This window comes from Apteryx rowi, unplaced genomic scaffold (assembly GCF_003343035.1).
Source record: "Apteryx rowi isolate R43461 unplaced genomic scaffold, aptRow1 scaffold_481, whole genome shotgun sequence".
Taxonomy (NCBI): Eukaryota; Metazoa; Chordata; class Aves; order Apterygiformes; family Apterygidae; genus Apteryx; species Apteryx rowi.
The window spans coordinates 429665-444630 of NW_020450740.1; the positions used below are offsets into that span (position 1 = coordinate 429665).

At 36.8% G+C, this 14966-nt stretch overlaps 1 protein-coding gene across 11 annotated transcripts in view; it reads right to left on the minus strand.

Moving 5' to 3' along the window:
• Window positions 1-14966, minus strand: part of FRYL (FRY like transcription coactivator) — a 178475-nt gene that overhangs the window by 110537 nt on the left and 52972 nt on the right. Inside the window, exon 1 of one of the 11 annotated variants that reach the window (XM_026078605.1) lies at window positions 14873-14955. The exons of the other annotated variants lie outside the window; for them this stretch is intronic. Within the exon in view, the coding sequence (XP_025934390.1) occupies window positions 14873-14948 (76 nt within the window). The 5' untranslated portion in view covers window positions 14949-14955. Of the gene's footprint in view, window positions 1-14872; window positions 14956-14966 lie in introns of those variants that run through there. 11 annotated transcript variants of the gene reach the window in all.

Genomic DNA, 14966 nt, shown 5'->3' on the forward strand with positions numbered 1-14966 from the left:
ATTGAAACAGAACTTCCTCCAGATATCTCCTCTCTTCCAAGACAACTGAAAATACATCTAGAATTCCTCCATGTATTTTAAATACACTATCCAACTACAAAATAAGGATACTCAACACACTTAGTCACCACAATTTTCACCAAACAGAATTTTTGTTAAGTTCATTTCTAAGGTAGTAAATTGTTTTACACAGCCTACATTTAATGGATAATTTTTATTATTATTTTTGCAGCAGAGATAGCATCACAGCTACTTTAAGCTTCCTATAATAGCTGCTGCAGAATAGTGTTTGAATATCCAACTGAGAGTATGAAAATGTTAAAAGATTTAAAATATTATCAGCATAATTACTTAATGGAAATTTAATTGAGCTCCTTCTCTCCTGCTCTGATAAACTCTAGAACATTTCATCCTACCCCACAGAAGTGATTTTAATATATATGGAAAAATATCTATAACAACTGTTAGAGTGCTTTCTAGCAACAAGTCTTCAGGTATCTTATTGAAGAAACCATTGTTTTTTCCTAATAAAAAAGCTGATGCTCCAAGAGACGACTCAACCTGACCAATATCATCCCAACAAATTATGAGCAGAGCCAGAAAGTTAAATCTAGGTTTCCTGCCTCCCAGAGCAGTGTTCTCMTTTTCAGAGCAGACAACTCCTTCAGTAACAGTGTGGTTATTGTAACCGTGGGACTGCTATATACTATCTTGTTTCTATTGTTTCCAAAGTCTCTGCACTCACTCTAGTGAAAAATCTCATGCCAAGAATATGTCTGATGATTTGAATGAGAGAAATGGTAAAAATCTTTGATTGACATTAACTGGTCAAAAGGTTGACATTTACTTCTCTATGACAGATGCACATTCCAAATCTTAGCTTCCAGCCTATGTATCAAAAACAAAGAAAGAGCCATTATAAAAGCAACCATCAAAAATCTCTGAACACAAGAAATATAGTGCACCTCCAATGAAAGTGTTATTCCAGAACTCAATGAGCAAAAAAAAAAAAAAAAAAAAAAAAAAAAAAAAAAAAAAAAAAAAAAAAAAAAAAAAAAAAAAAAAAAAAAAAAAAAGCTGTTTTCTTTTAGGGAGAGTCTAAAAATAACACTAATGAAAAAAGTGTCTGAAATACACACCTTAAAATTACTTTAAAGGGAACTATTTTTTTCAGTCATGTTTTCACTTAAATCACTTGAATTTGCTTTCAGAGTGGTGAGGGAGGTGCAGTCACTATTCATTGATGCAGTCAGTTTACCAGGGTTGCAGAAGCATATGACAACATGAGAACAGCAAGGTATTTTACACCGTTTTGCCCAGACTGTGTACCACCAGTGGTTCTTCATGGAGTCCATTCATAAGCTGCGTTTATTGCCATACTAGCTCTAGCTCTACTGAACCCCAGCCGATCCAGCAGATACAGTCTTTGTTGCTACTGATCATCCTCAAATTTGAACTTCTTCCTCACAACTAAGCAGTCTTACCTTTCCAAAGATTTAGTAGTCTTTTTCCCCACCACTAAATCCTCGGACAATTTGATTCTGACATTGTAATTTTAGATTTTCACTTGGCACACTTTCTAAAAATCTAACCAGGCTGTATCCTATAGGGGAAAAATGAGAGGAGAAAGTTTCTTTGCTAATACTACTTCAAAGTGCTGTTTATCTTTATAAAAATCAATATACGTTCCAAGTAAATTTCTCCCCCATCCTTTCCACACCTATGATTACGGTCTGCAGATAAAGTCAGTCAGTCTTCTGTGCATCACACACGCAGGTCCTTGGAAGACCTTTCTCCCCCTTTTAAGCTCCCCCTCTCCCCAAATCTTCTGGAGACTTGTTACTACATTCTCTGTCCCATACCCACTTTTCTCTTTTTAGTATTAATTTGGAGAGACTCTTTGGGGAAGTATTCTAAAGAAAACAATAAATTCTTCTGACCTAGTTGTTTTAATGGCTGAGCAAAGTCTAACTGGCAAATATTCTGATTCCCACACTGGACTTCATATCTGACAGTCTCTTCTCCACCTTATTTTGAGAAGTCTCAAAATAAAACAGGTATGTTACTACTTCTCAAAAAACCTAGAACAGACAAAACAGTCTAGTCCCATGAAGGATAAAAATTAACTCCAACCAAAATCACAAACATAAAAATCAGGAAAAATATTTTAAGTATGTCTTTCACTTACAGACAGATACACAAGAAGAGAAAAATTGGGCTAGGAATTTCACCAAGTAAATCATGCTGGCTTTCTTAATAAGGACTATTCTAGTCATTCCTCTTACCTTTATAGGTAGTTGAGAAGTAGCAACCCACCAAAAGCTTCTCTCTAAACCTCTCTCATACGGAAAGGAGCTCCCACTACTGATTTTCAAAACACCAGTTTAAGTATTTATCCCTTGGCAAAGTTTTCCTTCAGGTTCAAAAGAAAAAAGTGCCGAAATTGTTAAAAATAAGTAGAAGGGTAATAACACACTATCCTCACACTGTCTGTAGAGAACCTGCTTCTCTATAGAACAGTGATTCAACAGGAAGAACAACAGCCACATGTTATCATGTACAAGTATCTAAATCAGATGTGCAGGTATTTTATACCTATGGAAGGTAGAAAACACAGATACTTTTCTTAAGAAATATAATGGTAGAAAAGGAGGTCAGGCCTTACACTGAAGGAAGTGTCAGGAGATCTAGGGCAGCCAGTCAGAACTAGACTGCTAGTGGTTGCCGGGCTCATTCTGTCCACTGAAAACATCAGACTACAAGCTACAGCCACAAATACAGTCGCTGAAAGGTCACCTGATCTCCCAGGCCACATAACTCTAATTATTCACTATGAGATGGCAAGGAAGAACGCACCACCTATGGAGCAAGTAACCACCTTTACAAACAAGAAATTGAAAATGAAACAAACAAACAAACAAAAAGAAAAAATCATTAAAGTTTACATAGGACCAATTTTACATTTATACATAAAAAATTCCTTAACACAAGAGTTGGGACATAGATGGGAAATACTGGCTGAAATTGCTAAGAGCATGTGCAAGAAGAAAAATTACCACTCATATTATGTGAATCGGCTTATAGAGCCCTTGAAGATAGACCATACACATAGATTATTACAAGAGAGAGAGGAGAAAAGAAAAAAGGAGAAACTCATGAGTAAGTTGGACAGCTCAAGACACCAAGAGAGCAAAGCATACATATGCAGTTGGAAAGCAACATGACAAAGCACAAAGGTTTGGGGGCTGGGAAGAAGGGGGGAAGGAAATTGGTTTTGAACTAAATTCTCTCAAGTCCTGCCCAGTCATTCTTGATTATGGCATCACATCAGGAAATCCTGACCATTAAAGTGTCAAGCCATTAAAACTGCATTGTTTAAATAATTCCCTTTCTAGAACAATTGTCAGCAAAGAATAGACCACCTCTTCAAATAAACAGTTTTTTTTTTTTTTAAAAAAAAAAAGCACTATTTTGAATTTCAAAAAGATCCTTCACCTGGAAAGATATCAGAATTATTTCACAGCACACATCAAAATTACAAATGTTTTTAATGTGTTATGCTTCACCATCAGAAAGCCATTTCCATACAGATACTCATCAGATCAAAGGAATAAAAAGGATAAATTAGTTTCTCTCAATGGTTTCACCTGTCCACAACCTAGAGTGTGATCCATCACCTAACTGTGGGAATGTAAAGTATCAATACTATTAGTTGCATTCTCAGGGCTGATCTTCAGAAACGCATTTGCTGTACTGATGTTTTATACAACTATAACTTTCAACTCAGCTTAAAGCTGCATAAATAATAACAACAAGTTAGATTTAATACATGCATTTCTGCTGGAAAACACCTCTGTAATCCAGCTGCAAACTCCTCAGAGAGAGAGAGAAGACACCACAGCAAGTGCACACCTGTTAGCTAGTGTCTTCTTTCACAGTAGACTGATTGGGAAGACCTAGAATGACCTACTGTCAAAATACTTCACACAGCACAAGCAAAGTATTCGTGTGTTCCTTTAAAACATTATGGTATAACTGAGCATATTTAACAGATTGTTTCACTCATCTACAAATTTTGTATTCCCTCAAAATAATAATAAATTAAGAATAAAAGCCCTCAATTTGTTTCTTAACTTCCTACATCTCAATATTGTGCTTCTACAGTATTATAAGTCATACCTTCAGTAATGATGCAAGCAAAGAAATAATTATATTCCTGCATGATTAAATTGCAAAAAAAAAAGAAAAGAAAAAAAGCTTACACTACTCATTTTAAAGAGCAATATCTGATTTTTTTTTTTATGTGAAATTATTATTGCAACAGGAGTAAAGATGACTACTTTCATTTAAATATGGAAAGCAAGGATAGAATAACATAACTTTGGCATGTCCTGTTAGTTCTTCTGATCCACCTGCCCTCAAGCAAACAGAAACCAAGCCAGCACTAAGCTCAAGCTAGTAGCATTCCCTGACTTTCAATGGGGCCTATTCACTCAAGCTCATCACCATATTAATCCTGGCTTTTGCTTTTAGATAGTACTGCGCATTCACTTGATAGCAGAGAGGCCATAACTTGTAAAAGCACTGCACGTTTTCTCCTTTCCTCAAACCTAATTCCTGGAGTCAAAAAGACAACTGGAAGGAGCTGAGTTCAGATATCTAGTTATCTAGTATCAATTCCAAGGATTCATGCCATCAAATTTTTCTTTATAAACATGAGCTGTTAGAGCTTTCTCTGATGAGGTAAAATATTTGATACCTTCCCATTACTCAGTGCTGGATTCCCAACCCAGCTGCAGCATCTACCCAGCTTCACCAATAAGAATCCAGAAATAATATATCCATTTGAACCCAACATATATGTATAATCCTACCACCTGTATCCATGTTTTCCAGCCTTTGCTATTAGAAGACATCTGGGGTGGGGGGTGGTTCAAGGGAGATGCAGTTTCCTGTTAAGCAAATTTAAGCCTGTAGCTGACTGACTTCRGTTTCTCTCAGTTACCTTTCATGGCCTAGGAACTGCAGTTTGAGAACTACAGAATGACTGATGGTCATCTCCGAGTGACAGCCTTCTAACGACTCAAGTGACAGGTAAATTTGCAGGTAAACACCTATATACTACTATTTTTCATGGTGACACACACACACACTCCCCCTTCCAGCCCTTCGTACCTAGTTAAAAAAAAAAAAAAAAAAAAAAAAGGCGCACCGCTCAACCCATGGATGAAAAAAAATATAGAACATTTATTGCTAGCAAAGAAATCTATTTTTCCTTCCTGGACTAGCACACTGAAGGCTGTAGCAGGGAAAATGCATTGATGCTGTGTCCCTTGAGAAGCCTCTTAATTCTGTGCTAGGTTGTGCTAGGTTCTTAGGCTGGCAACCTAAGAGCCACTCAGAAGACCCAAGGAGGGCTTGACAGCTGGCATCCTTGTCTGCTAGGTCCTTGAAATGGATCCTGGACCCGACAGCTGGACACAAGCATCGTGGGGCCTTACTGCTGAACCGATGCTCTGAACAGTCCTGCCCGGCTGCTGGACGGACTTCTTGAGCACGCACACACACTCTGGGACTTGCAAGTATGAGACAGTGAGCAAAACCTGTTTTATTTCAGTTTTTATTACAAAAAAAAAAAAAAAAAGGAAAAAAACCCTCCTCCTGTAAGGTCTCACATTTACATCTGTTACATTGTTTATACAGTGTTGTAGCAGTATTTCCTACAGTTTTCAGATACAAATTGTGTATTAGAATTATTGGTATTTTGCAGGAAGACACAAAAATAAAGAAAATATCCATAGTCTATAAGCAAAATAGCAAATAACTGAGGCATTGACCTATAATATGAAATATGGTAAAATCTGTTCTGAGGTTTTCCTTACTGATGGACAGGAAAAAAAATATTTATAATAAAATCTGTATTTTAAAGAAGGCAGCCTGTAAAGAGGTGGGACAACTGTATAACAGCTACATCCAGAAGCGTAATAAATTGAATACTATGAGATTTTGAGGCTTGAAAAGTCACTAAGCATCTAACTATATGCACTGACACCAATGATGGCTTGGCCATCAATGACAGGAGCAGAATTTGCATGTTTTTTAGGAGATGACTTTGAAACGCTTTACCACAAATAAAAAAAGAAAAAAAAGGGGAGGGGGGAGGAAATATGCTGTAAGAAAGGTAAGTAACTACTAAGATTCTGTTTTAAAACTTCACCAACGTCTGGCCCTCTTCAGGAACAGAGAGCAAAATTTTCTAGTGGAGGATATCACAAAAATGCTCATCTAATTCATAACTCTCCTTACCACTGCTACATGAAGAGAAAAAAAAAAAGTCACTTAGGCTACTGACCAGAATTAGCATGGACAGCTAGCCAATGCAGCTATCTCCTAAATTGTAATACATAAATATTGCCTCATTTTCAAAATACGTTATCAGTATACTTTGCTTTGTTCTTTCTCAGGTATGCTATTAAGAAAACAGTTTTCTCCTCTCTTTTGCCCTGCTGTTCCCACTCAGCCCTGGAAATCTCAACTTCTCTGGTCAAGGTTTTGGACCTCAGCTCATATCCATCAATATATAAGCTAGGCAAAATCTGTACTTATTTCAAGAAAACATATTACTTCATTAACCTTCTTTTAATCAATAGACTACAGAATTTATTAATAAGCCAAATTAACAACTGAACAAATGGGGGAGTGTGTGTGTGTGTGGGGGGGCAGACACAAGCAAAGAGCAATGAAACGGTCGCGCAGCGCTTGCCAACATTGCTATTTGTGCTGCAGCAGCAACTAGAGGCCTCTGCCAGGGATCAGGGCCTCAAGAGTTACCACAGAACTGAAAACACTGAGTTCACTAATGCTGACACCTGGAGTGAGACCAAATGCAAAACCATGAAATGATAACAAGCTTTGGCCACTGTTGAGTTACATGCAAGCTGGTGACCTAGAAATTCAAGATTCGCATCCAGGGCTCATCACCAATCTTTTCCCCCACTGATGTGGTATTTAAGTTTGTAAGGTCACATATTGATAACATCAAAAAGCTGTTTTAATCATGCTATAAAAAAAATCTACTTCACTACTGAGTCGACTAGAAGTTCACTAGACCCACAAAGACAAAGAGTAAAGTTTTATTCTTCCACCAGGGGGAAACAAAAAGAAAGTAATTTGATCAACAACATATATAAACATTTAAAGCTCTAACTGGGCAAAACTAGGTCTTTGGATTTTTTTTTCTCTCTTATTTCAACACTAATTCACTTCCTTTTTGCTGTCTGAGTGTAGGAAAGGCCCTGCAAACCACATGGAGCAGGAGCCCTTGGTGTCAGAAGAAGAACTGTCATAGCTAACTGAACATTGAAGCCTCTGAACCGAAAGAACTAGATGGATGGAGCAGAGGAGATGCACCAAATGCTGCCAAGGAAAAACTCACTTGTACCACAGATAAGTAAGAGTATGTTAGAGGAGAGAAGAAACTGATCCTGGTAAAAACAGTAGTAGCTTGAAATGCCAAGAAAGTCCAAATACTATTAAACTAGCTATCCAAAACACTATGGACTTCCCAGCCAAAACTCAGTACATCTGGGTTAGCTTCCTTCTGTCTTTGCTTTGTCATCATAAAAATGAACTGAAGGGTCGATCGCTAGCTTGCCTTTTTCCAGGACAAGACCTCATTTGTAGCTGAAAGAACAGTAAAAGTCTGGTGATACTTGGCCCAACTGCTCTGTCCTGCTGACAGCTGGCACAAACAAGATGTCAGAGAGATAAAGGAGGCAGGTTTCCACTGAGATGTCAAACACTGAGTTTTCTAAACCTAACATCAGTTGTACAATGACCAGCTGAGTTTTTACTGAACCAAACATACCAGCACCTACGCAAGTACAAAAGTTCTTGCTCTGAAGAACTTATGTTCTAGTTCAGCAAAGGAAGCAAATAGGGATTATAAATAAAAGAGGTCAAAAGAAGAAAATTGACAATTCAAAAGGCTACTTAGGCAGCTTTGGTAGCATTGTGAATATAATGATTCTTTACATTATCCATTAGTTAGTATTGATTTGTCAGGGTTTATGGCACTAATATGTCTTTCTAGTCCAGCACTCTGCTCTGTGGCAGTGAGCTAGACAGGAAGCTGCAGACAAGAAAGTTGAAACTATCACAGGACCATATGCCAGCTGTGCCGGGGGCAGAACCAGGGCAGTCATTTATACTTCCATCCTGTTTTTCCAATGATCTCTTTGAGAAAGGAACTACTTCTAAAACCTCAATTAATTCTTGAAGCAAGAAACCAATTAATATTACTGTTGTTCATATACATTTTTATTTTATAAGTTCCAAAAGGTCATTTGCTTGTTTGTTTTAAACTCTTAGCAGTCTACCGGGGCTACATAAATGTGAAAAAAACACTCTTTCTTCACTTTGGATTTTAAAATTCTTCTTCATTCTTAAAAGAAGAATGAGAAAAGGTAAAAAATTATCTTATTTGTCCCTCCACCCTCCCTTTTTAAGCACACTTTTTCTTGTTTCACCTACATCCACTGATAAAAAAGAGAGAGCCATAAAAGACTTAATTCTGTAACTGTAGTGAAACATTCTCCATCGCTAAATAAGTTAGCTTTTTGACCATCACCATACTTAAAATACTTATTGATTGACCCATAACAGCGCCTGGATTAGTCTCATGAGATATTTCAATGCAAAGCCAATGATAAAAAGTTCATTTCTTCCCATACTTTAACATTTTAGTAATAAATATTCTAATATTAAAGTCATTAAAACTAAAAAAAAATACATAATTCTATGCCTTAACATTTTATTTCGGTATGTTGTTGTAGCTTGTCAACCTATTATCCAAATAATGTTCCAGTAAACTCCACTGAAATTTCTCACAGAAAGTAGTTTCTACCAGACCTAGCAATTTAAACCTTTGCTTGTGACCTTAGCACAGGCAACCGGGAACATCAGAGTCCAACCAATTCTGTATATACAGTTGCATGGTGCAGTATCTTTCAGATTACAAGTACCTCTTACGATTTAAAATTACCTTTTCTTCTTAAAGCATACATTTACCCTCTATTTTGCAATTTACCTAACAGAATTAAAAGTTCACTCTGACTAGCATCATCATTCTTTCTAGAGGAATGAGGAAGAATATTTTTTTCATAGAAGGGAAAACTGCAACTCCATGCAAACAGGATATAATACAGCAAACAAGAGTTTTGCTCCATATAGCAGTTTAAAGTTGTCAACCACTTTTCTAAATAAATACTGTTTTGTCAGTGATCTCTTTATTACATCTCTAGTGTCTGAACCTTTCCCCTTCAAATACAAAAGCACCAGAGCTAGAGTTTAAAATGGAAGAAAAAAAAAAAAGTCAGCAGAAATGAGGTATTTGATATGGGTTGTTGCAATTGGTTTATCTGGAGCTTTCCTGAAGTCCATGCAGAGCATGCAGTTTATTCTAGCAACAGTAGCTGACAGAATGGTTTGCATTCTGGCCACTTTCTCCTTTCAAAAGCAGTCTTATCTGCAATTTGAATCATTACAAAATCTAGTTACAGATTTAGCAAAAAGGTTATGCTTTAATAGAGAGAACACACCAAAGGAAAGCTCATTCTGGTATAYTTATGCCTGATGAAATCAAATAATGTATATCCCAACACATACTGTATTTACTACAATGCAGACATCTTTATTAGAAGGTGTACAGAACCTCAAAGATGACACATTCTTTCAAAAAAAAAAAAAAATCCACAATACAATGTTTTCTGTGTTAATGTGCAGAAAAGTCCAATTAAGGCCCAAAACATCAAAACATTACTTTTGATTTGTAAAAATCTAGTCACAAACACTTCCCTAATGAGCATTTCAGGCCCATATGCCCAATCCACACAAAATTTCCATGCAAGTACATGTTACAATGTACTGAATAAATAAGAAACATTATTTCCAAAACAAAACAAAAAAAAAACAACAAAAAAAGGATCTTCAGCTAAACATTATTGAGGGCAAACAGATTAGGCAAAAAAAGAAAAAAAAAAACATATAGAGGCACGTGTAGCTAGCAACAGCGAAAGCTAGACAATCCAGAAGTCACACAGCTTCAGTCATGCACAAGAGAACTGAGCAAATATAAAGGAGGCTTCTGAGCAATACACATGAGAGCAAGGCTGAATGATCCAGCTGAGCGAAGATATCCACTCAGGGCTGCCAAAAGCAGCTGCCAGCCTCTCACTTGCAGGCAGCTGTCCTCACCCCTCTTCCCTTGAAGGAGAAAAAACATATCTCCTTCACCTTTCCAGAAAAATTTCTGCTGATTTAACAACCTAAATCAGCTCACCATGGGATGAGACAAGTACCAGAATTGGCAGGTGAAAAGGGGATAAGACTGTACGGCAGTGGGCAAGGCTGCCCCTTTTGGCCAAAGTGAACAATTTGTCACCGTGTGAAACTTCATCTTCATCCTATTCATTTGACTCAAACTAATGGAGTGGGACTGAAAAAGTTTGACAGCTTCAGAAGATTCATTTATGCATTCTGGGTATTTTTCAGTTTTATGATGGTACAGTTTGACAGGTTTGGAGAATCTACTTACAAGCACAGTTGTCTCCTTCCAGCCTAGATCCATTTGTAGACCTTCTTGAACAACCACTTAGCCATAAATTCCTCTAAATAGCTATTTTGTCTTTAAATAAAATTTTACTACATAGAACATGCTACTGGCATTTCATTTAACTGAATGTATGCCAATATATCAGATACTAGGAAATGCATTAAAGGAGACCTAAGCTGATAAACAGAGCCGAATATGGAGGTTACACTCCATAATCCCTTTTTACTCAAAATACAAAAAAACCTGATACATTCACATTTTATTCAGTGGTAACTTCTAAATAACAACTATCAGGCTATGGAGAAGCCATTATAAGCACCCTGTTCCTCCTACATCAAACAAACTTACTGCTTCAGCAGTGCTAGGAAGAGACCTGCAATTAAATTTACTACTGCGAAGTACACTTAAATACATCAAGCAAACAAAGAAAAAAATAAAAAGCCCTCCCTGTCCTTCCAGGCCCCTCAATCCCCAATAGTCACACTGGGATTTAGTAGCATTTTCAAAACTTAACACAGTGTATTATCAGAGCAGAACCTCTCTTAAGAAAACCAACAGTCCATTTTTGATTTGTAAAAGAGAAAGAAATCTTCGGTCAAGCTAATCCTGTAAGACAAGCAATTCTTCAAGTCCAACTGATTTTTTTCATGCATAGAGAGAAGATCCAAAAATCTCCCCGGTTTTCAAATGCTTGTCAGTACCTTGCATCCATAGCTCCACTAGTTTGTTTTCGTTTATGTAGGTGTGTGAAAGAAGTGCGTCCATTTATTTACAATTTTATTAAATGTTTTCCTAAATGACTGCTTACTTTCCTATCATGAGTTTGTTCACAGATTCACAGGTATGATATACTAACTTCAAAAATCATTGTTAACACACCCTTCACCAAAAACAGTTAAGGACAAGGGCCTCAGTGCAGCTTTGGCAGCCGAAGCTTTAAGAACAGCGCCATTCCCTCCAACTGCAGAGCTGACACCAAGTTCTTAAAGCACGTGCATGACTCATGACTCAAACCCAGCAAACTGATAGAAAAATCTCATGAATTACCTCCAACACAAAGGTACCATGAAAAGCTACAGATGAGCTTAAAGACAGACATAGATACACAAAGGCCAGGTATACTGTTTATCAAATGTTTACCAAATACACACGCCAAAACTTAGCATAGCAATAGGAAGCTTATTAAGAATTATTAGAAAGACAATAGCTTTTTTGTTCCTTTCTTTTACTCTCAAGAAATAGTTTTTACTTCTTGACAAGATGATCAATACAGTAAGTATTAGAAACACAGAAGGCCTTTTAAAAGGCAGCAATGGAACATAGTCCTGTTCACTGAATAGCAGTTGATTCTTGTCTACAGACCATAAACCTCAAAAAAAAACATGCATAGTTTTCATTAAAATACATGTCATATCTTAAAGAAAGGTTTCCATTACATAATGCTTTGCACTGTAAAAAGCACCACACTTGGTTTTTGAACACAAATTGTATTACTAAATATAATTCTGATGTAATCTAGATCTTTTATCAAAGTTTTTGTTTACAAAAACTGAGAGCTTTCTTACACTGACATAAACAACAGTTAAAATGGGTATTTTGCTACAAAACCAAAAAATTCATAAGAATCATTAAATAGACCTCATATTCAAATTGCGCTGAACTCAACACCAGAACATGTAGCTTTAAGGATATGCAATTTTTTTTCTTTAGAACTGAGATTCATCACCATATCTAAGATTCCTTACATACTACGGAGCTGTGCAACCTAGAAAACAGCCAATATAAAGTCTCCATTACTTCCACAAGCTCAGTAAGCAAATCCATTCTTAAACATCCTCACTACACAGTTGGTTAAAGAGAACATTCCTGACTACTTTAAAAGACGTAATGCCTAAAATTGTTGGCACAGGGACAGCATTTTGAAACTAGGCCATGCGAATGTCACTTCATTGTTGTTACTGAAAGAAAAAAGATCAACTATAATAAAACCTTAGCCAGCGCTGCAACAACTTTATGCCAGCTAAGCAAGCCCTTAAACCAGACCCATGGAGCTCTGCTGAGTTTGTTACACATTCAAACATTCTTTACAAATGTCTATTTTTATGTATACACAAATGCAGAAAAGTACACACACTCCTCATTCAATGTTCTTTAGTATACAAAATTTTAAGTTCATCTAGTAGCCTGTAAAAAGTAGCATATACATGTAAAAATTGCATAAAAACACAGGAGAAAAATTTCTTAGGCAATTTCTCAGCATGTATGAGTTTACTGAATTTTCAAACATTACTCAATGTAAATATTGCATAATTCCTTATTCGGCACATACTGCATCACTGGACTAGAAAATGTATTAAAAGAAAAGCGACCAGCTCACCCACTCAACTCAGCTCACTAGGGTATCAGCATGAATTACAATACTTTAAGCCAAGCATTACAAACTTCACCTAAAGCTCTGCTCATAGCTGCTCTGCTCAGGGGAAAGACGTCAGAATGTGACTTTCATACACYGGAAGACTAGGCATGCACATATGTCAAAAACACGTCCATTTTCACAAAAGTGAAAATTGTGAAAAAAAMTAAAATAGAAAACTAATTAGTTAATAGAAAAAAACTTGTTCATTAACAGATCATCCAGAACCTAAATACCACTTGGTTAAGAAAGAGTCAGAAACATCTTTCTCTGTTGTGCTTACATAACAGAGGACATAAAGGAGAAGACATAACACCATATAGGACCTCTTCTCAGATAATCTTTATTTATTATTAGTTTTTATTATTATCCCTTATTTTATTATAGCTAACTCACAGTTACCTAATCCAGACTCTGCAATTCATCTCCTTATTTATACAGCATTTACTTTATCTAACAGTAGATTGAATTTAATATATTTGAATGTATCCTACAGTTTATTTTAGTTTGGAAACAATATACATTAATAAAATCAAATTTAAGGATTCTTAATCATTTTTATGAGGCACCTGCATCTTTTACTGCAAAATGTTTTTTAAAATTCCCTTTTGATTACTTTTATTTCAGCAAGAACATTAGCAACTATAAAGTACTGTTACATGGTACAATTTGGAACAGCTACAGTTAAATTCTAAAACACAAACAAGAAAATGTGAAAAGCAAAACCTATAAAGGTGCCTGTTAGAGATATCCATTGCTTAAATTAAAATCAGAAGTCTAAAAGTTACTAGTCCAAAACATGAATTAAAGCAATTAATGCACAGAAAAAAAACCCTCATGTCTGAATAAGCTATTAAGGCATATTCAGTATCTACTCTGCATACTCTCCTACCACTGATTAATAAACACATTGTGCCATAACTCATTACTAATTCTTTCAAACCAGAGACATGTGAATCACCACCCCAAAAATGCTAGATCAGGGTAAAAATCCCAACAGAGGTATTTTGATGAAGTGTTTGGTGAGGGAAACTGTGTCTCAGTACACCTCAAACAACAATTAATGAAACACAAAGCTACATACCTCCTCCTACTTAAGTTTTTTTTTAATCTTTATGAATACAAGACACTTAAGATGCATAAAATACGTAGGATCTTAGTTGATGTACAGCTACGTCATCTTTAGCATCTCCTGGCATCCTCTTATCAATCTGCTGTGCTCCTAGTAGCAGAGCCTGTCACACAGCGCAGGCAGCTCCGGGGCCGACACCCCGCACTGAAGCATGTGCGAGGGGGTGACTCGAGGACACCCCCATCTTTACCGGGAGCAGCATCCTTGCTTTTGTTGCTTCAGTTCAGACAAGAAATCCCACAGAAATGCTACGTTTGGGCCATTTAGAAGACCACAGAGGACACTATTTTCAGATGAAATAATGGGTTTGCACTGATGCACTTAAGATACAAAAAATACCCACTCTAAAATGCTCAGTCTGTGGATAATTGCTTTTGCTTCAAACGACCATTTTGTGCTTTGCAGTGTGGGATAACACTGCAGGGACTGGCATCTGTTTGTCACCTTTCTCAGCCAGCCAGCAAAGGGTGCAAGCAACTTTATCAGAGTGAAACAACTACAACCCAAGAAAACATATAAACGCTTATTTTTTCTTACGTGAGAACTGGGAAGAGGATAGCGCACTTTGCTTGTCTCTCATACTGCACGTGCCAAGTTGTACCAACGCACAGGATGACTAAAAAAATTCTGTCTATAAAGCGTAATTCTACATAGCAGCATGCACAAAAAAATTCCGCTATGACGCTGTAGCTGCGGGCGAAAGCGACATACTTACTGCTGCCGCCGCTCCAGGATTTCAGCAGAGACTTTATGTTAATTTCGAAGAACACGGAGTCCTGCAGGCTGAGCATCGCGCCGGCCGGGCCGGG